The sequence below is a fragment of the Puntigrus tetrazona genome, chromosome 17 (genome assembly GCF_018831695.1).
Source record: "Puntigrus tetrazona isolate hp1 chromosome 17, ASM1883169v1, whole genome shotgun sequence".
Taxonomy (NCBI): domain Eukaryota; kingdom Metazoa; phylum Chordata; class Actinopteri; order Cypriniformes; family Cyprinidae; genus Puntigrus; species Puntigrus tetrazona.
The window spans coordinates 18392200-18415981 of NC_056715.1; the positions used below are offsets into that span (position 1 = coordinate 18392200).

At 38.2% G+C, this 23782-nt stretch overlaps 1 protein-coding gene across 1 annotated transcript in view; it reads left to right on the forward strand.

Annotated features, from left to right (window-relative positions):
• eipr1 (EARP complex and GARP complex interacting protein 1) overlaps nt 1-23782 on the forward strand; it is a 30997-nt gene that overhangs the window by 2418 nt on the left and 4797 nt on the right. Inside the window, exons 3-6 of the mRNA XM_043263558.1 lie at nt 1352-1484; nt 4544-4700; nt 11992-12091; nt 18199-18335. Of these exons, the coding sequence (XP_043119493.1) occupies nt 1352-1484; nt 4544-4700; nt 11992-12091; nt 18199-18335 (527 nt within the window). The remainder of the gene's footprint in view (nt 1-1351; nt 1485-4543; nt 4701-11991; nt 12092-18198; nt 18336-23782) is intronic.

Sequence of the window (23782 nt, forward strand, 5' to 3'; positions counted from 1 at the left end):
GGCTGATAAATCACGAGCGAGTCTCTTCGAGCCCGGCGCTCATTACAGAACCTTCCAACGCCTCCAATTATCCTGTCCAGCCATCGGAATTTATTTGTATTGCTTCCCTCCATAAAATTATAACGTTGCTTAATATTTCTCCTTCAATGCAGTCCGAGCCAAGGTTAATGGCTTCCTCTCCAGCTCTGAGCAGACTGAGCTGAGTTGTCCTCATGTGTGCGTGGGCTTCCCACACAGGTGACCAGCAGGACACGTCCCTTTCGGCCAGGTTTTTGCAAACGGTTCATTAATATGATGATCATTTGCTAAAATCGTGATGTGGAGAATGATTCTGTTTACTGAGGATACACGGCAGAATCCAACATTCAGTATAAAAACACTGAAAAAAAGGGTGCCAAAAAATTATTTTATTTATGCATGCCAAAATAACCGTCATTTTAAGCAAAAGAGTACGAAAGTTTATTGTAAATATGTGTCACTATATATTATATATATATATATATATTTATATATATATATATTTATATAAATATATATATATATATATATATATATATATATATATATATATTTATATTTATATATATATATATTTATATTTATATAAATACAATATAATTATTATATTTATATATAATATATATTTATATATACATATATATATATATATATATATATATTTATAAATATATATATATATATATTTATAAATATATAGAGAGAGATATATGAATAAAATAAAACTGCTGCTGAAGTGTATATTTCAGACTCATTTTTGAAATCCACAGATACAATTGATGTAATTGAAATCTACAGATGCAAAAAAAAACTGCTGCTGAAGCATACTCATTTTGCACAGATACAATTGCTACAGCAATTGCATTTGCTTGGAGTGCCTTGTCCTGAAAGATTATCTAAATTATTCACCTAAGATCAAGATTAAAAGTCCAAAATCTTCTTCGAGCGAACTGATCTTGTTTAAAGGCTGTTTAGATGTTTTCAGGCACAGAATATGATTTTCATACAACTCCATTATGCCCATAAAGACAACACTTACAGTAGAATATTACCCACAGCGTGCATGAAGCAACTTCCGGCCGCCTCTTCAAATGTGCCGTGCTTTGCATATAACTTTTAGGCATCTAACATAAGTTCAAAAGATGCAGTCACTTCAAAGTTGAAATAAAAGCTGGGAAATGAGTGTCAGGAGCGTGTGAAGTTAAAAAGCGTTTGAGATTTCATTTACTGTCATATTAAAGTAAATATCTGCGAGTGAAGTTCCAGCTCTTTGAACTGCCGTCAGGACGCTTTCCTCAGCGCTGTGCTTTTTTTTCCTCTCTCTCTCCTGCAGATTCACATCATTGACTTTGATGATGAGAATAATATGATTAATAAGAGCGTCCTCCTGCATGATGCTGGTGAGATATGGCACATCGGCGGCAGTCCTGCAGACAAGGCTGTGCTGACCACGTGCTACAACAAGAGTGAGTCTGTCTTTCTCTTCCTCTCGCTGCTGACCGCTGACCAAATGAAAAGGATTCGACGACGAAGGCGTTGATGGGTGCATTTGTTTTTAGGCGGCAGATCTTATTGCTTATTCATTTTTTTGTGAGAGGACGATATGAACCACGCAAAGTGATTTATTAAGGTTCGCCATGTCGTGCTGATTTGTTCTGCTAAGTAAATCTGACCCTTAAAGTCAAAAAGAAATGTATTTACTTTCCTGGTCTCGTTATGTACAATTCAGCGAAGTGAAATATTCATAATAATGGCTTTTTTGTGCTCAATAATTAAATCAATAATCCATAATTATATATGGATTGCATCGTATCCGTTTCTACAAGTATATCTGACTGCTTTTGTGATCGAAGGTCAGATATGGTCATCGAAAAAGGCATTAATACGGCTTTAATAAGTACTAATGATCATCCACTAGGTAGTAGTTCGCTATATAGAATCGCATTTGTATTTTGAGCATTACAGTGTTGAGAAGGGAGGTTAGTTTCTTAGTAAGTTGTCTTCCGCCAGTACAAGGTTTCGTACTCGCGTTCGGTGTACTTCTAACCTCAAGAGTGAAACTTCACAAAAGACTTTATGTGGTTATATTCACCGGCACAGTCATGTCACAGAGGCTGTTAAAGCAATATATGACACATCCTTGCGCTCGCCTCGAGGCAATTAAAAAAAACGTACACAAACACGAAGAAACAATCGAAAGCGGAAATTTTAATTAAATCCCGTGTTTGTGAGACCGACGCCCGTGGCTGGTTACTGACGGTTCACGTTCTTTACCGAGTGAAAACTAGGATACCGCTTTTTTTTTTTTTCATTTCTCCTTCCATCTTCATTATGATGAGGCCAATGTGCAAGATGTCATAGTGGAGTTCAAAAGAGGAATGTAATTACCGTGACATTCAAGCTAATGGAGTAGCCGGGCGGCGCTGAGTCTGCCTCCATCATCACCCCCACCGCGTCCCGCCGTCTGATCTGAGAACAGCTCTTGCTCTCACACTGCTGTAGGCTTGTGCTCCGCCGCGCTTCCAGAGCCGGTTCAACGGCTTTAGCCGCAGAAAAGAACCGCAGGATGAAATCTGCACGTTCGTAGCTTAGTCAGCGATGCATTAACGGACTGAGATCTACAGCGTTGGCCAAAATGATGGGAACACTGGTGTCTTCAGCGGCTGAGACGGTTTTAAGTCAGTTCTTTCATTTTGCCGTTAATTGGGATAATCCGGTGAGATTTATGATTGGAGCGAACCGAGATTAAATCCAGTGTGAGGACAACATCTCAGAGACGCTTCGAGAAAGCTACCTTCAGAAGAAGCTCTGCTCAGGTGTAACGAGGGCAAAAGCTGCTTTAAACACAAACGAATCGCTGATTTAATTTAGTTAATGAACGTTAATTGATAATGAAATCTCGCTGTTTTTGACAGCGTCCTCATTTTACAGCGTTTCACAAAACTTTGAGGTTTATAGAAGTGTCTTGAAGACGTGTATCTCTTCAGAATCATTAATTCATTATTTTTTACCGGGAATTTAATCCAGTGTTTCTACAATGTGAGATTTAAGATTTAAAATAGATGAGAGAATACCTTAGCCATGCATTATGGCGTATATATATATATGTGTAATAATTGGCTACAGGTTTTATCTGTAACCCATAACCAGCAGTACGCTTTTCGGCTGATGCAGAAAGTGCTGAGGTGCATTTCTGAACGTCTCCCAAAGCGGCCGTTACACCGGAGGAAGCAGCCCTGCACGAGCTCCCACACATCAGAAGAGAGACTGCTGCCTCTTTTATATAACATTACTTCATTTTTAATCATTTTTCCCGTAACATTGTACAGTAAGATCCAACATTAACATTAGTCGATGCATTAACTGCTACCAAGTGACAATTAGCTTTTTTTTAGTTCGTGTCGGCTCAGTTCCATTAAATGATCGCAAATATTAGAGTGTCTATTTACGCAGTGCAAACAGCCCATCTTGTTGGCTATTTACACTGACTCCGCCCACTGACGTGGGATTGGGCTAGTCGAAATTTGAAAAGATAGCCGTCAGTCATTAGCTCCAGTCGCGCAAATGGTAAAGCGTTGTTTTACAGTTTTTGGCGTGATGGACCCGTGTTCGAATCCGCACTTGAAAAATGTTTGTTTTCAATAAAAATGAGGGTAATAATCAAAAAGTTTCAAATAAAGTATGGGGTAGGTGTAGAGTGTGCTTTATCGTCCCATTTAATACATTGAATTTAATTAAAACTTTACTCTCAGTAAGTTATCGTATGTTTGCAATGTATTACAAAAACTGAGGTGCAGCTACGTGCAAAAAGTAGAATAAATAGCTGAAAACCTGGCTATTTTAACAGTTTAAATAGCCTCTACCTTAAATTATATGAACAGATGAAACGTTTGATTTTAATGAATACAATTTAGCAAATGTTGAATGTTAGTTAAATGAACTAACATTGTTTAGACAGCTTTTTAAACGCTTTAGAAGTTAGTTCATGTTAACCTTAATGTAAAGTATTACAGATTTTCTTTGTTCGTTTTATTATTTCCAAATCTCCAATGCAGTGAGCAAGATATGTTTGTAACAACATGATGTTAATTCATTCATTCATTCATTCATATATCTATTCCAATCTTAGAGATGAGTATTTGAAATAATAAAGCGCCATGAGCGATGTGGCCTCCAGAGGCAGTATGCACTACTGAAAGCAGAAGGCCGCACGCTCCTGTACTGTTCATATGGCATGTGCTGCTGGAAGACAACCCATAGATGTATTAGAAACAGACCACACACATTCCTCATGCGTGCATGTATATCGAAAGCGTTAACTGTCAAATAGCGTGATCAGACTGATACGGTTGATGGTGTGATAATGTCTTAATGCATCTCTAAAAACTCAGCCACTTTTGGTCTTTGTGCATTCTGCGTGCTTCGGATTGCAAATGAGCCGAAGCGACAGCGCCGGTGTTTTTAAGCTGTTTTGTGTGCATGCATGCTTATGTGAGATTCTTTGTGTGTGTCTCCTGTCGGCCAGCGTCTGAGAGTCGAGTGCTCACATGTGCAGCAGTGTGGAGGATGCCCCCGGAATGGGAATCAGGCAGCCACGAGTCCCCCGATGATTCATCAAACAACCCGCAGACCTTGGAGCTTCTCTGTCACCTTGACAACACGGCCCATGGCAGCATGGCCTGGTACGCCACACGCTATCGATTTAACCCTGCAGCTTCCCCGTCCTCTCTCGCTCTTTCCTAGCTTTGCTTTCCTTCTCGTCATGGCTTTTATTTCCCTTTCTCTCTCTCCGTCTCGCTTTGTCTCCATCTCTTGCAGCATTTTGGCTCTGCCTCCTTTCAATCTATTGTTCAGTTCTTTTGTAGATGTTACAGAAATCTATTCGCTCTGTATTTCATGCACGCATCGGTTTGGTTTTATTTTCAACCTCGGCACATTTCTTTTGTCTCAGTCACACGGTTTATTTCATGCACCATAATTCACAACACAGAGTAGAACAAAAAAAAAATCCTGGTTGTGTTTTGAAGCTTTTGCCAAATGCTTTTGCCATCATACTCATATCCATCAGATGAGGGAGTTGCACATACTAATGGAATTTCTCTTCGGGTAAATGGAAATATTTCGTGAATTCAGATCTCCTCCTCACTGTATTAAAATAATAGTTAGAACAGTTAATAGCTAAATAAAATTTTTGTCATTGTGATGTTGCTCCAAAACCTAGCTGCTCTTTTCTAGACCACCAAAACAAACGTCATTGAAGTTAAAATTGATGCAACATGTTGCTAGTTTGAATATGGATAAACATGAATGACTCTTGACTCTGTCATCAGGAATAGCTTGATTGAAGATATTCCTGACCATCGTTTCCCCATCATTCATCCATCTGCTAGGGTATAGTGGATACCGCACTGGGACCATCAAGCAGATGCCAGACTGATTAAACTGCAATGTTTGTGCTATACCAAAAAATCCAGTGTTTGATAAACAACAGCCTGATGATGGATCAGTATGCCCGAATTACAGTAAACCCCAAAGTAACCCATATGCAGCCGTCCTAAAGTGAGACTGAAGTAATAATGGGACATTTCTTAGCAAAGGCTTCGTGTCACTGAAAAACATGGCAGCTTGGAGCGTGTTTGTCTTCCCCTGAAGAGAACAAAAAGGCTGTAGGAATGATATTTCTTTTTTGGGTAACACTTTATTTTAAGGTGTCCATAATACAGAGTAATTACCTAGTAAATAATTAGTAGTAGCCGTCGTACACAAAACCTAAATATAGTTTATGGAACAGTTTGTGCTAACAGTTATGTAGATGTAATAGGCTGCTACTGTTTTACACTTGTTACAGAGTCTGTTGCACAACTATTTATGTAACCAAATGATTGTCACATACAGTATGTGTTGCAGATTTTATACAACTTAAATATCAATTGAAGTACACAGCCATAAGCTGCTTAAAATAAAGTGTATCAGGATCGTACTTAAGTATAGTAGCTGTGCAACACACACTTGGTCTGTTACATCTACGTAATTAAAAATTGTAATTATAGTCTGTGGCATAAGTTAATTACATGATAAGTACATTATATTTAATGTACAACAGCTATTACTAAGTGCCTAATTTGGTAATTACTCTGTATTATGTCATCTTAGTTAACTGTTAACTGTAGTTATTTGTGATCTCTACCATTGTGTGTTTGAGTACTGGAGTAAAGATTACAAGTCAACAATATTTGAGTTTCAAGTGTAAATTATATTGGCATGCTGGCCAAAGCAGACATGCAAATCTAAATAAACAGATAATAGTTTTTGGTTTCAGCAGATCAGGTGGAGGTTGGCAGTCCATTCCACAATGGAGGAACAAAGACGGGTGAAGGTACTAGAAAACGACTTTGTACCTCACAGTGAAGGAACCACCGGGAACCACAATGACTCTAAATAGGGTGATAGAACATGCACTTGTAGGAGATTAAGTGAGTAGGGTGGTGTATTGTGTCAGTCCTGAAGGTCAAAGTTGGTACAGTTGTAGGTAACCGGTGGAGTGAGACCAAGACAGCTGTTTGGGGATCCTTGTTGGCTGATTAAAGACTGCATGCACTGCCATTTTCAGTATCACTTGCAGGATTTAATCATGTTGGCCAAAAGTCTGAATAACAGCCTAGTCCAGTAGTCCATTCTTCTGGCTGTCCTAGAGTTGTGGGATACAGTTGTATAGTGCTGTTGTGATTGACTGATTTCAAAAGGATTAGAAGAAGCTCTGTCCTTTTTGAGCTTAAATAAAAACTGCCACTCCTTCGTCCATGCTGAAAGGTCTGAAAGGCAAGCAGAGATACGAGTTGAGATGGTGGGATCATCAGGTTGGAACGACAGATAGAGCTGCGTATCAGTGACAGGAGAAGCTATGTGCCTTTATGATTGTGTCCAATCAGTTTGCATATCAAAGAGCATTAGTGATTAACCGGTGTGACTCAGATACCCCTCCTCTTCAGGAGACCTTGTAGGATATGCCTGTGAGGCTGAATTGAAAGCAGCAAACGGCATTGTAGAAATACAGTATTTTGCAGATGTTAAAGGACTGGATATAAGGGATAGGTTCTACATTATATGACATCTACAACAAATAAATGATGGTGAAAAAAACTTAACCATGTCATTAGCAGTCAGAAAGGATATTGGGATATAGGGGAGAGCAATGTAAATCATTTGCGGATGTCTGATCTTGATTTTGACCACAGAAGCACTGCAGTTGTTGGAGAATGTCTCACATATATGGATGTGTAGAATCATCTACGAAGGAAACGTGAGCAAAAGGATGCAGATACGGCAGAAGCACGTATGGAAGAAAGCACAAAGGTTACAGCTAGATGTTTGCATCTGGGATGTGCCTTAATTCTTGCAAGATTGAGCAGTGTAAGGGACAAAACAAAGTTGGTTGGAAGATCGAAGGGATCACAGATCCACCTCTCAATTCAAGATATGACAATGGGTTTTGACTAACTGGTGAGGAAAAGGGGTGAAGTTAGCTCAGTTTACAGCCAACTGACAATTTCAGTCTCTACATTATTCAGTAAATCAACCTAAAAAATCCCTAGTACACAAGTCAACAGACTAGGACAACTCACAAGTATTGCACATTAGACAGTAAGTACAAGCTCAAGGCAGTACTTATAGATGTTTCTGTACAATAAACTTGGATAAGAGTATGAGTATAAGATTGAGTATGAGGTTTAATTGAGGTATTGTTTCTGAGATTAAATTGGATTTTATTAATGAGTTGATTGAGATTGACTTCCAAGTGCTGCTGAGGTAGGGGTTACGTTACTACACCATCTCCATGATTCTGTTTGAATTGGCAATACATTTATGTCAATCAAGCCTCTTCCCCCAATCTAAAACTGGTGTGCAACCACCAATAGTCTAGGTCTTCATGACTTACAGTACCTGACAGTCATTGAAAAAGAACCAGTAGTACCAGAAAGCAGGTTCATCCTACTGAAGCTGATTGGATGAGCAAAGATGTGAAACAGGTCATGAAGTTATGAAGTCCAGGTCACTGGTCTTAATGGTTTAGCAGGAGCCTGAAGGCCACAACAGCAGTTCAGGCCACCTGTCACAAAACTGAAAGGTCGGTTGAGAGCAGCTGACTAGTCACAGCTGCCTGTACAAAGCCTGCATGGCATCCAAGTCTATAGTGGATGTTGTTGGTATATGAGTTGAAGTATGCAGGTCTGCAGCTTTCTTCAGCGTTCAATGCGATACTACAGTTACCCTTGATGTCTCAGACAAGTAAGGTGATGATGTACAAGGATACCAGATATCCAAAGGTGGCCCAGATGGAGAGGGGAATGTTGTAGTGTGTTTCCACTGGGACAGTTTCTTTTGAAAGAACAGCAAGGTCCAGGAACCACCACAGGCTTCCATCCAAAGCAACTTGCATTGTATTCAAGGTATGGGTCCTTACATCGGCCCATGACTGGTAGGTAGGTCTCAGTAGCTTTGGTTAAGGAATTTAAAGTATTTATTCGCTGTTGGGAAGATGGGGTGTCGAAAAGTTGACTGTCGAAAGTCCATCAGATGACTTTTCAATTTTGCTGACAAATGAACCGGTACTGGTAACACAGAGAATGATTTAATAAATCTTTTACATATACTACTCTTTAAAGGGTTAATTCACCCAAATATGAAAAATAGCATGTGATTTACTCACCCTCACAGCATACTAGGTGTATGTGACTTTCTTCTTTTAGACAAATCCAAATGTAGTTATGTAAAAAATTATTTTGGCTATTCCAAGAGTTATCATTGCAGTGAGTGGGTGTCCAAAAGACGTAAAATAAAACGTATACATCCACAATAAAACATATTTTGCATGGCCCTGAGGCGTGAATCAAGGGCTCTTGTTGTGAATTCATGTGATTTTGTTTGAAAAAAAATGTCCATATTTCAAACGTAATAAACACTTCTCTCTCAAATCATCTAACTGTCGTAGCATGACGAATGCGGAGAGAGAACAGAACAAAAAATGCCGGTCATGAATTAGCAGTGCAAACCAAGGATTTATTAAAAAAAAAAAAAGATGGAGGATTTTAATGTAAACCAAGAGGATGCTAGTTTTTCTTTGCTAAAGTAAGGAAACTCTGCTTTCTTTGCTCCTGTAAACATACTCAGAGGCACACGTGACTCATATGTTACCTTCCACGGTGTTCTGGTAAATAACAGTGACAGATAAAAGTGTTGATAACACTTTAGAACAGATAGCACTTGTGAACTATTAACTGCAAATTGTGCGTCAATACAATTTGCTGCTTATTAATAGTAAAGTGGTTATTAAGTTTAGGTATTGGGTAGAATTATGGATGTAGAATAAGCTCATGTAGAACAAGGCATTCATATGATACGTGCTTAATTACTACTACTAAATGGCTAATATTCTAGTAATATGCATGCTAATGAGCAACTAATAGGTATAGCCATAAAATAAAGTGTTCATTACATTTGAAATATATGGATATTTTTCTTACTTTCAGGCTTTGTTCTGGTCTTTCAGACAACCAAGTTCTTCCACCTTTTGTAGAGTTCTTTGCTCTAGATGGAACATTTATAAGAAGCCAGAAAATTGTCTAGTAGGATTTTTGTCCAGTGCTTTCTTCAAGAGTTGGCCATGACAGAAGAGCCATGAGGAGTAAAGGCATTATCAATCTGAAAAACCCTCAAGGTTTGGATAAAGACTGGAAGCATTGTGAATGATCAATTGTACTTTATCTGGGTGAGGATGTGTTGATCAGAAAAGCGTGGTTAAGTTATGTAGTGTGACGACTGAGTGAAAGTAATTGTTGTGGCAGGCTTTTGGCAGCGTTGCCAGAGATGGTGAGAAATGTAGTTCCAACACTTACTGGAAGCCAGTGTAGAGCGCCAAACTGATGATCAAATTGTTGGATGTAAGTCAATTGGCGGTCTTTAATATGTGCTTAGTGCAGGTGTTGGTGAATCGACAAGGTGCGAGGTAATCTAGTCATGAAATAGAAGACACTGGGCAACTGTTTGTAGAAGACCTTGATTTCCCTTGCACCGTAAACCATAAGACAGCAGAACTGTGATGCATCGGGGTGCTCAGATTTGATCATATTTGGGTTTATTTCTGTGTACAGTCAAGCGTAATGCATTTTTATGTTCTTTGTAATTTCAGGCAATTGGCTGTGTGATTGGGATCTGATAATGTGTTTGGACTACTGATATTCTCTGACTTCTGACTTCTCATAGATCAGATACAGATGCATTTCACACATTCTGGTCAAAAAGACAAGACTCTGACCATGTGACATTAATGTTAACACGGATTGCAGGGAATGTTCATGCCAAAATTTCTGTTCTGCTCTCTCTAGCGAGTATGTGCCTGTTTTGAAAACATTCCAATTTAGGTTTCCCTGAAGAGTATAGATGAGATATCAATGAAAAACGTACCAAAAAGACTTGTTGTCACCTTTGTTCGCAGAAAAGAATTGCTTGATTTTTGAAAGCTAGCGGACGCCTCTTAATCATTGCCCATTGAGCACTTTGTGGCCAATGGAGCATTTGTGAGAATTTGTGCCTGGGACGTGCTGAGCGTGTAGCGAAGGCAGCGTGAGACAGGCTAATGGCTGTGTGATGGGTTATCAGAGCCACCGCTGCTAAATCAATTGGAAGAAGAAACGAAAGCAAACTGTGTTATATAGGTCAGTCAATACTTTCAGTAATGATGGAGTAATCTCTGTGATTCGGGGGCTAGTCGATGCTCACACACCTTTTATTTTGTGGACATTTGGTACACATGGCTTCCCTCCTGACATCTCTCCTGCTGCTTTGCCTTCTCCTCAGATCAAACTTGAACCATTTACCAAAGCATCAAATAAACTTCTTCCTGGTTAGTTGTATATATGCTGCAGATACATGGATGTGTGTTTTTTTTTTTATCGACATCAATATTTTAATGACATTTACTAAATAAAATATATATTTTAATACTTTTAGGAATTTGTCTCAGCAATTTTTGCAGTACTAATATTCCATTTAGTCTCTCAGTTTAGTTTAGATCATAAAAAGCTGCATGCATATTAATTATGAAAGTAAATGGGGTGAAAAAAGTTCAACAGATGTTTTTCCCAAAGTTGACATGCAAATGAAATATAACGTCACCGACTCTAAAAAGTGGTCAAATTCACCCCAACTTTGTTTTTTCTTGACTACAGATCAATAATCAAAACATCTAAACTTTCATCTCAGTACATTCACTGAATTGTTATGCTCTTATCAATATTGTCTGTTCATCTAAAACATATGTCGTTTTAATTTTGATGTAAAAAAAAAAAAAAAAACTCTTGAGGTCTGATAGAGGTATTATTTAATAATGGATTAGAATTAGGTTCATTTAAAATATCTTCATTATTCATCATAACCTAGGGAGCAATTGAGTCGAGTCATTTAATCTTATTTGATGGTCTGTTATGACATCCCTTCAATTAAAATAAAAGCCTGCATATTATTCATTAAATTATTATACTGTAATTAATTAATAAATCTAAACTAGACTGTCAAACTGCATACATTTACCTTGAATATGTGATTTAGTATTTTACACTAATGATACCTTATTAAAAAAATAAATCATTAATGACGTTATCGGGAAAAGGAAATTGGGCTTGATGACTAAAATCCGCGTAAACAAAAAAACTTTACTGGTTAAAGTTTGAATGATTATTGCACTCCGTTTGCATGACACGTGCTTCGTATAAAAAAGTTTTCTCACACGCAGGTGTTTTCTGTTGATAGCTAGTGATAATAGATGTGTGGTTAATTGCTGTACACCTCGTAACTGTATCAACAGTCTTCATTCATATGCAAAGATCATTCAAACATTGTATGATTGTCACTGGATTAATGCACATGACTGTATTTGTGGCCATGACTTGTCGGTGTCCTCTCTCGTGTCTCCTGCAGTGTATTGTGGGAGCCCATGGGTGATGGGAAGCGTGTGATATCTCTGGCTGAAAACCACGTGCTGCTCTGGGACCTTCAGGAGAGCTCCACCAAGGCCACGGTGAGGTTCATTATTTTCATAATAGCTGCGTTTCGCTGCTCTTCTCACACGGCATATCAATGATTCAAGGCAACACGTTCAGGGTCCTAACAGTGACATTCACTTGAAGTTCCCACTAGATATTACTGAGACAATCCGATGAGTACAGATGTATGACTTGCTAGTGAATGTAGTTAGAATTTGTGTGAAGGAAAAAAATTGTTCCCATACATACTTTCGAATCTCTGTGAACTTCTTTCTTTAAAAGAGTGCAAAAAATGGGCTTCGATAAATGTCCGTGCTTTTCGTAAAATGAAAACGCATGGACTAGTGAGCTCTGGAAATGATTAAAAAGCAAAAATCTTAACAATTTTGAATCCTCCAATACAGTTTTGTATTTTTTTTAGAGTGTCTCAAGGGCAAAAATGATATAACATTAGCTTTAAAGGATTTTTCCAACCCAAAATGAAAAATTTGTCGTTAATCACCCCTATGTCGTTCCAAACCTGTTTTAAGATGATAAAATAATTGTCTTCTGGAGGCTTGTGGCTGTTCTGCTGACTGACGAGTAAATAAATATGAAAGACATCTTCAAAACAGTCCATGTGCCATCAACTGTGACGCTACTGAACTATGAACTAGTATGAACTATACTTTTTGCACTGAAAGAAAACTAAAATAATGACTTTGTTCATTAATTTGGCACCGTAGCATCTCCACAGTGCCATTTTTTTTCTAATCTTGTTCCGCTTGTTAGCCTCCTGTAAATGTACAGCCCTTGTGTTTCTTTAGTTCTTTGTGAGTTGTTGAATAAAATGTCATTCTGTTCTTTGTTCCCTGCGTTTTTTGGGGAAATATCTGCACATAGATCCTTGCCTCTGCCTGTTTTCTCCAGTAAAAGTTGCTAATGTCTTTGATACTATCTGAGAAGATACTTTATTACTGTAATTAGTTTTACTCTAACATCTGTGTTACCGTTGAACCACCGATGGCAGACTCTTTTTCTGGACCTTGACCTCGTTCATTACTTGGCAGTCAATCAGACGATCACAAGCCTTTGGCTATTCATCCACAATATCTTAAATTGTGTTTCCGAAGATGAATAAAACTTTTACTGGTTTGGGACAACATAAGTTGTAAGTGATTAATTTTGGGATGGAGTAACCATTTAACACCATGTCAAGCATGCTAGTAAAAAAATGTAACATATTAGTCATTAAAAAAATCAAACAAAGAATAGCATCTATTTTTTGAATGAGGGTTTCTTGTCAAAGAGAAAAGAAAATTGATTTACCAAAGTGAATTGATTGAAAAGAGTCTATGAGGAAGTTTTTTATTAAATGCAATTTGCAAACATTCTTTAATGTAATCCCGAAAATGTTTAGAAACTGGCTCCAGTTTCATCGTTCGTATCCCTGCATATTACTGTTGTTTGTTTGACGTTTTTATCATTTGCATTTGTAAAATTGTTTAAAATGTGCTGGAGTTCTTGCTCAACTTCTGTAAAACATAGCGGTAACAGACAAAAATCATCTTTGTCTTGATTGGTCATCTCACGGACCAGACGGACCATAGCTGTTAGACCAATGATCAGAGTTGGTTATCTCGGTATTGAGAAATATCCTTAACGCTTGAAGTACAGTTATAATGCAGTTATAGCACAATTTTTACTGTACATATAAGAAAAATCACTGGGGCCCTCGGGTAAGGCCAAGATCATGCACTTTACAGGTCATTTAAAGCTATTCAGCAGCGTTCTATGTTCCTCTGTTGTAATGGATTTAGAATAAAGCATTTGCTAAATATATGTAAATGGATGCTAAATGTAAAACCTGAATGTAAATTTCAAATTACTTCCCGAAAACCTTCCCATCTCCCGTTGCTTTCATATCTCATTCACACTTCCACAAATGTGGTGCTTCACAATAGAAACCTGTGAGATGGGATTTCAGCTGGTGTTGTTGATGTCTTCATTCACCCAAATGTGCAATAAGCTAGCACAAAAATCATTTAACATGTTAATAAAAACTACACAAAAAATAAGCATGGTTTGGTCAAAACCTGGAACAATTTTTTTTCTGAAGCTTAAAGTCTTACCGAGTTACCCAATGGCTGGGTCACAATAAAAATCTGTTTTATTTTTTTCTTAAATTAAATTTTTTCAAAATTCCGTGTTTTCTGTTTTAACTTTTATGGATTCTAGATTTTAATTCAGTTTTAAGTAACTTATAAAACTTCAACAAAATGTTAACAACTTTATTAACATTTTAACAATAATATAATATAATAGAACATAACATAATATAACAGAATATATAATTAATAGAATTATATCATTCAAGTTTTAATTAATCGTGCACATTTTACAAAATTGACTTTATTTTAATAATATAATATAATAAAAAGGTATTTTATTTAATCAGAAATTTTGTATTTTTCTGTATTCTCTTTTATAATAAAAATACCAAAAAATACCAATCAAAAATGGTGGTCAATGGATCAAAATAATTTAAAAAAAGTGTCTTTTACAATGCGAGCATATAAAATTTAAACTTTTTTTATGTTGAAATGAAATGAGTGATTGTCAGAGCAGCTCTGGAAATGAAGTTGATTGTTTTTGTATTTTTACTTATCAAACGTACATCCCTACTTTTGATTTGTCCTTCCGAAATTCGACAAATTTGCCGACATTTTACTGAATTCTGTGATTGTTTTCTGCGCCCTAAATGCCTAATATTCGTAGCGAGGAGAATCTTCCCCGCTTCGCTGTCAGTGCTATTAGTACGAAACAGCTTTGCGCATAATGTTCAATAATAATCAGCTGCAGTCGTTACTAATTAATGCCTCCCAGCCCGGCGCTCACAGACCGCGGTGTCACAGGCCTTCGCGAACGTAACCTTGACTCGACATTTGACGAAGCGTGGCTCGCGAAAACACTCTCGCTCTCCGTGGAGGCTGGAGAAGAGGCCCGTGGTTGACATCACACCGAGCCGCTCCATGAGGTCCCGCTATTGTCAGCTTTGCATGCAAAGCGTGGGGAGGTTATGGAGTAGCAAGGCCTGCTGAGTGCAGCGCCCATTAAAACACCACAGCCAGGGAAACGAGGGGGAGGCAGAAAGAGACAGAGAGGATGTTCGCAAAGCTCTCGGCACAGCTAGATTCCAGCGGTGTCGTGAAGAATGCTAATCTGCCTCATGCAAATCTTCCCTCATGCCGCCCCCATCCTCACAACACACACACACACACACACACACACACACACACTCGTCAGCCTCCCCCATCCGCTCATCCCTCTGTTCTTCAGAACAGCTCAGGTTGATGTGTTTATCACCACGCTGCGTCTGCCAGTGTTTTATTCGGATATCGCTGAATCCCACAAACAGAAAAGGAGGCGAGGAGCAGCCACCACGCTCACGTCTGCACGTATCTGGGGCGTTTTCTCCAAAGAAGCGAGCGTCCTCAAACTAATTGGCTGAGAAAATAATCAACAGCGCACTCTTGAATGTAAAGGTTCTTTATTGGCACCGATGGATTCACGAAGAAGCTTTAATATCATGAAATCTTACGGGTGCACAGAATGTTCTATATAGCAAAAAAATTGGAATCGTTTTAAGAAAAAATGCAATTTTTGCAAAACAAATATATCAAAATATGAGCTCAAATAGTGCTTCTAACTAGGTCGGTAAGCTTTGTTAATTGCGTGGCTGACACTGTTTGCCCAGGTTGGACTGATAGAATACAGTGTCATTTTCTCAATGCGATGCTACGTTAAATATAATGAACTATAAAAATCACGTTCAATAGAGCTGACAAGCGCGCAGCAATTCTGTCTTTTGAGCTCCCAGTCTATAGCATCACCTTGAAGAGAAATAAGCTGCTGAAGTGGATTGAACGAAAGTTACCATATGCAAATAATATTCGAAGCGGATGTCATAACCAATATCGGTTGACCGGGAAGATTGAGCAGTTGAGGAAATAATGAACAGAAGATGAAAAGGGGCGGAGCTTGAGTATACAAATAAATTGCATAAGTTGGTAATATGTTTCTTTATTTCTTTATTTATCACTTTAAAACATGACTGATGAAAAAAAAAAAAAAAAAATTAAACGCTTTTTTTATTATTTTATTTTCAACATGGGCAGCAAGCCCTGCACTAGAGACTTCCATTAATTACCGCATTATTGCGGTAATACATAGATTATTGCGGACTTAATTACCGCAAAAAAAAAAAAAAATGTTTTTTTAATACAGACCCCTAAACATTTTTTAAATCAAAAAGTCATTTTGCTTCTCAAATAAATGGATCGTAAATTTTAGACAAAAATACTAAGAAAAGTATGCTTGATAATAAGCTAAAATATATAGCACAGCAATATTTGGCTGTATATTCCAGTTTAATTTGACTGAATTGTTGTTATACGTTCTTTAGCGTTATATAAAAAAATAAGTATATTTATATTAAATATTTCTCTCTTTTGAACTTTTCAGTGAGCTTGTTGGAATGCATTTTGCGTTTCATCTCCTCAGCAAAGGACTGCCTTACAATTTAGGCGAAAGAAATCATTTTAAAAAGGAGCATAATACAAATAATGACGCTCCCTGCTGTTTTTGAGTGTTTAGTATGCATTCAAATGTCTGATAGGGAGATTATCAAAGGTGGATCAATGTATTATTGTTCAGTCGCTCAGACTGGTGTTTGTGCAGGAATACTGAATGTGTTTTCTCTGTGGTCAATGAGCTACGGCAGAGCAACAAACCCTGAAAAAAATCCGCAGGAGGGGTTCAGAGAACGGGAAAATCTGCTTCTCAGCCACAACTGAGTACATAAAACAAAGCGCTCGCTCAATGCTCTGTGATTATTTATTAAAGAAAAGACCGCTTTTGTTAGGTTTCTGAGTATTTTCTAGTGACTTCTCAGATTGCCTAGACTATGTTCTGGTTTTAGCGGCTTACATCTCACTTTAGAACATGCCTCTACCTTGATTATTAACAACGTAGCTATGCATGCGCTTCACTTCAGTTTTTCCAGCTGAAATAAACACGAGAGCCAGTAAAACGCACAAAAAATCTTCCACAATTAATTAAATAAAAATTTTTGCACATACTAGCTTTAAACGCTTGTTATATAGAGCATGATTTGTAAACAAAAGCATTTTGGTGTTTGCATCACATAACCAGCTCTATAGTAAACTTGCTTGCTAGCGCACCCGGTACAGCAAAGCTTACAGACTTTCAGAAGGAAGATCAAATTCTATGGATGCTTCGGCAATTTAATTTTATCTCCTGTTTGCTTTTGTTAACTTAGGAGTCAGGTTTAATGTAGATGCTACAGTATGCCACTCACTAGACATTTCGTTACCGAAATGCCACGGTACGTACAACAACCGACAAAATAAAACATTTCATATTCATTTCGTATCGCTATTAGCTTCACTTACTGGACTTTTCAGTTTGAAAGTGTCATGAAACATCATTTTTTTTTGCAGAGATGCCATTACAGGCAGGCTTTTGCCAATATAGGTTATCGCTAATTATTTTTACATGATATGTGAGTGTGTACTGTGTATATCTATTATGTATATATAAATACAAACACGTGAATGTATCTATTTAAAGGTGCAATTGTAATATTTAGGAGTATCTATTGACATATATGCAATATGATACATGCAACTATGTTTTCAGAGGTTTACAAAGACCTTACACACTGAACCGTTTTCATTAACTTGAATGAGCTATTCATATCTACGTACACCACGGGTCTCCTTACGTTCAAGTACAGAAAACTGAGTGTGTTTCATCCCTGTGTTCGATTTATGGTATAATTAAGTAAATATAATTAATTTGCCTTTGTGAAGAAACATCTGGCTCAGACTATGACATAATCATGTAAAGGCCACTGTAGCTTCTCTAAAGGATAGCAGAGGAATGAGCCGTTGAGTGCATGTTTATGCATAATAGAGTAATCTAAATATATACTGCATGCATGTGCGTTAATAGACTTTCCAGGCACCTTTTGCATTGATTGTAAATGGCGCACTGCTCTTCGACAAAGGCACCGCCTCACATTGCCGGCGAATATGCAGCCATCGATTGAGACGTATGTGGATCGATTCTTCTCTCGCAGATCTCGAGCAGCGCCACTCTGGAGGGCAAAGGGCAGCTGAAGTTCACGGCAGGCAAGTGGAGCCCACATCACAACAGCACACAGCTGGCCACGGCTAATGACACGGCCATCCGAGGCTGGGACCTGCGGAGCATGAGGTAAGACGCCAGGAAAGCCGTGCGCATACAGTGCCTTTAAAAACCTCGTTGGTAACTTCTGAACTTTTGAACATTAGCTCGCATGAAAATGCGTTCTTAATGTGTTCTAATCCACGCCATCATCACGTCTAGAAATCTTCATGTCTTTTTGCGTTCGTGTAAAGAGTATCCAGCTTGCCAGACAGCGGTATGGTTGACTGAACGCTTTCGACTTTAACGCGGTGTCAAACATCACACCTTAAAGAAATGCATCACAATATGCTCGTTTTAACACCGCGATATGTTCCTCATCGCTCGTGCATTTCCGATTCTGGTGATCCGGCGTGTGTCTGTGAGCAGGGAAGCTTCTGGAGAGAAATGAACGTTCACGTGAGCTCTGCTGGAGCAATGATAATCACAGCGCTATTGATCCTGGATAACAGTCAGACCTGATGAGATCAAATGAGATGAGAGAGTTTGTGTCGAGGTACAGAGGTGAATCCTTACTGAGGTTATTATTGCATTTATGCTTTTTCCGTGCACGTACATTTATCACTATGTATGCACACATAAACACGGCGATGACTCTACACTGTCATATTCTAAAAAGTTACTCCAAAAAGTACTATCTCTGTTACTTATTTTTAGCCTTACGTGATGAATGTCGGAGCAAGAGAACTCTGTCATATTTCCATCCGTAATGCGGTTTACATCAAACTATGTATTAAACCCACAAAGCTGAGCTAACTTGAATATGATCGTATTATAACATTGATAGAGGATGCTCTGGTATAAAGTGCAGTCTGTGATAGATTGAGGTCGTATGATAACTGTTGAGTAAAAATATGCCCTGCAGTTTGATTGCACTGATTTCAGGAGATGTTAGCACATTCATTTACAGCTCAGTGAGGAAGGTGTTAAAGAAAAACTTCTTCAAGCTTCGGCATAAATGCATTTTTCTTTCTCGCTCTCCAAGAATAATATGTCCAATTTAGTTTGCTCTTGGCAGTGATTAACATTTTCTGTATCTATTTCAGATTAACTGGTCATAAAAAACTATTTGGATGTTGTCTATATGTTATGTTTTTTTTTATGTTGCTTCATCAACCAGTATTGAGTCCAGTAAAAGGATTCATGTGAATTTTACTGGTTTAATTTACCAGAAACATACTGAAATGACTTATTAATAATCAAACAGAAACTGTTTGACTGATTTGATTTACATATTGTGACATCACGAGCTCTTCACTACAGAAAAATGCGAGCCACGCACGTCAGTGTTTTTACACCGGACATCTTCGCAGTGTGTCAAACATCCACACACTGTCTGCTGACCTTTTAACTTTCCTGCTGTCTGTCTAATAACCCGTAGCCTTCAGAAAGGGCCATTTCCTGCGGAGCATTTAAGAGCTGTTTGAAATCCACATGCTTTTAAACTGTCTTCCTCGCAGAGGCAGACGTCGGGCCTCTAGCCCTTCCGTTCAGCCGCCGGTGCCTGGCTGTTGCCATGGAAACAGCGGTCCGGCTCCTTGAGCGCCGGGGAGCCGCAGCCCGATCCGCTCAGCCTCGTCCATTTATCAGCCGGCCTTGCTTCGCTGCAGTGCGTAACCGCGGCTCAGAATGACTTCTGCGGCCAGGAAAGGGATGCAGATTGGCCTGTGCGTGTCCGCAGGCTTACGGATCAACACAAACTAATCTCTGTCCGATTTTGTGTGGCGGGTGCTCACCCAGGCTTTGCCTGATCGGATCCCAATTTCACATTTACAAGCATGAAGGACTCAGGAGCAGCGCCGCTAACCTCATTTCTTGCTCCATTTCCTTGGCTGGGTCGGCGCTGGCTGTGGCTCGGGACACGTCCCTTGCTCCTTAAACGGGAGAGGGAGAAAGTTCGCAACCCGTCCGTCTGCTAGAGGTCTGCTCCGTCACGTCTGCGTGGTTTGAGAAGGCCAACTAGAGGGCATGAAACAATATCAGCATAGAGTCCGGTCTGTTTTTTAAGAGCAGCCTATAATGCCCTTTTATAAGGGACATTTAGTGTTTGAGGGATAGTCCAGCTAAAATAAAAATTCTGTATTCCTTAACTAAACACAAAAGAAATAATGTGTAAGCAAGCAGCTGGTGCCCGATGAATTCCACAGTCTAAAAAAAATGACCATGGAAGTCAGTGGACCGGAAATAGGTTATTTTATTTAAATATAATCTTTTTAAGATGTTGGTGCATTGTATAAACTCTTAATGTCATGTATCATGCATTACTTCACTGGTCTTGGACTATGTGTACTAAGATTAAATACCTACAAGACTATACATTTACTGTATAAACTACATGTTGTTCTGTAAAAGTTGAATTTTTACTGCTAATATTCCGTATTCCGTATAACAGTAATGCTACGGTTAGGATTGTAAAGGTTTTGCATTACAATTAGGGATGAAGCTAACAATATAGCTACTATGCAAATGATGATTAATGCAACTACTTTAAATGTAATTATGGTGATACTTTATTTTAGGGAGCACATATTCACTATTAAGTACTAATAAACTGCTAATGTTATGCATTCTAATTAATAATGAGTAATAGCAGCTAGTTAACAGTGTTCTGTAGTGTTACCGTAATTACATTGGAGCAGTAAATATATCGTATCACACAGTTAAGTGTGTAGTATGTAAGGCCACCAACTTATATAATCATTTCTTTTTTAAAGGTGTAATTCTAAGTGAGCTTATGAAGAACCGAATCACTTCATAATTCATCTTTTGGTCACAAAATTCTGAAAAAGATTTCTACTTATAGACTTCAAGACTTGTGCTGTTCATGAGTCTCTCATTTGGTGTCCGAGTTAAATCGATTAAGTAGATTTTTTTAAATGCAATTTTTGTTCCTGATATAAACCTGTGCACCTCAACTCTTTTATCTTATTTAACAAGCTGATAATCTGAGCCTGTATTTTCTACTTTTGTGGGCAAAACGCGTGAGACGGTCAGTAAACAGACTGAGGCTGTGCAGAAAATGCTAAGATGACGGAGTTAAGGCTACAGCAACTAATCAAAAGGAGCACTAAAAATCAATAATGATGGTCAGCAATAAATTTCATTATGAATTAAAGCTGCAAGCGTCGTTGAAAGGGTCCTTGCACCCAGGCTCTCTGCTGCCCGCTGGCTTTAGGAAACGGTGAATGGTCAGCAATATACATTTCAATTGGTAAATATAGGCCGGAATATGTCAAATACATGTATGTGTGCATTTATATTTGTAGAAGACCTTTTATATGAAGTTTGGTGCAGAATGAACATGGCATGTTTGAGTCAGTGTAAAACATGACATATACGGGATGTGTTCAGGTCACGTGAAGTCTAGTGCAGATTGGACATTGCTTGTTTAAGTTATTACATTTTTCCAGCAGATGGTGTTATGGTTAACAGAATTTTGGCCTCAAACGAGTGAAGTTTGAGACAGATTGGACATTGGTTTTTATCAACTTCTATTCCCCGTGGACGAAACATCAAACCCTTTAACGAAAACTCAAGATCTTTACAATTTAACATCGCAAAGGCCTTTGGAGTAGACTGACCAAATATAATTTTTCATGTCAAATCACTAGGAGGAGTTTGTTAGAGAGTAAATGCCACTTCCTGTTTGAGGCAGGTGGCGCTATTACTATAACTGAATATGGGCATATGTTCAGGACAGGGCTATTATCAAACATGTGAAGTTTGGGTTAGATCGGACACTGTAAGCCTGATTTAGAGCAACTTCCCGTTTCCTAGTAAGAAATCTAAGGTTGTTAAGCTGACACAAACAAAGCCTTCAGGGAAAACTAAAGATCTTCGCAAATTAGTGCCACAAAGGGCTTTAGATTACACTGACCAAATTTAGTGTTGACCTGTCTAAATCACTAGGAGGAGTTTGTTAAAATACAACGCCAGCAAATTCTTGACTTCGTTCTTTTTTGTAGGTATTGTTGTGTTACATGTGTCTGCTGAATTTCATACAAGTACATGAAACGTAGCTCGAGCTCGAATTTCTCAAATCCCTATACAATGTAAATTTTCACCAGTTCTGGGCTGTGTGCAAAGTTTTTGAGCACATTTAGCCCATAGATATGTATACGTAGATTCTTCATATAGTGACTGTTTCTATGGGCCGCTATACGCAAGTTATCTGTCATATTGTAATGGCCAACTTGGCGTCATTCACCATAGTGATTGGTGATCTTGGGCAGAATGGCGTAACAGTTCTGTGTGAACACCAAGTGAACCGTTCCAATATGGCCGCCACATCTATGTAGCTGCAGTGGTAGAATGGGGGATCTATACATATCTGTGGTCAAGGCCCTCAGAAATTTGATTGATTTTAAAGAAGAAGAAACTTTTAAATTAGCTGGATCTGTGCAGTATTAAGAAACCTTCACGAGTAATGAAAATAAAACCTTTTTATTAAAATCATCAATAAATCTCAGTTTCACGTGACAAGATTTGTGTCTTTGATAGATTCTCTATGTGTTGTATAGGTGAACTATAGGTATACCATTATCTGTAAATGTGATTAAATCATAATGTCATCAGTAGTATTGTCATTACTGCTTGGCAATACTACTTGAAATAGAATACTAGCATATTACTCCGATAAAAATCATTCTGTACATCCTATACAAAATATAGAAAATGAAAGTAGTATGTTATGCTATTTTAATTTCTGCTCTTATTTCACAGAAAATGAGATGGCGATTTGACAAAGGGTTTGTTGTTCATCAATGAATGAATCATATTTGATTGAAAAATTATTTCCTGATTACTTAAATATGTAAATTTACAATTGATGAAGGGAGAACACCAAGCTAGATCTATTAAATTAAATGATCATGAAATAAGGAAACATATATTTTTAATTATTTGAAAAAGAATTAAACGATTGAAATAAATATGTGTAGATAAATAAAGAGTATTTAGTTGCAGCCCTAGATGGCATCTTAATATCCTTTGCTATTGATTTAGTATTTCCACTCAATAAAACGAGACTCTCACTGTTAACATGACTCTCCAGTGACTGAGTTAGACTTGTCTTGGATGGAGACTTAATTGAAGCTCCGTACACTCTCACGCGTCAAATATTTCACTTCCTGTTTTAATGAGATTTTTAATTAGCATGTTAATTGTCTAATGAGTGTGCGGCAAGATAGCCGGCTAATGGGAGTAGAAAAATCCAGACGTGATGGTGTAGTAATATGTCTGGACTGCGTTTAGGCCATACAGATGAGCCAGAGGTCCACACACACACACACACACACCCTCACACCTTTACTAATCCAGCCTGCAGCATAGGAAGTCATCACCTTGCGAGAGGACGCCAGCAGCCTGTACTTTATGGCTTGTCACACTTTTATACGCCGCTTGATGGAGGTTTGACCTTCAGACCCAGACGCTCGGGCAGCATTTGATTCATGAGAAACGCTCTATACTTATCTCTC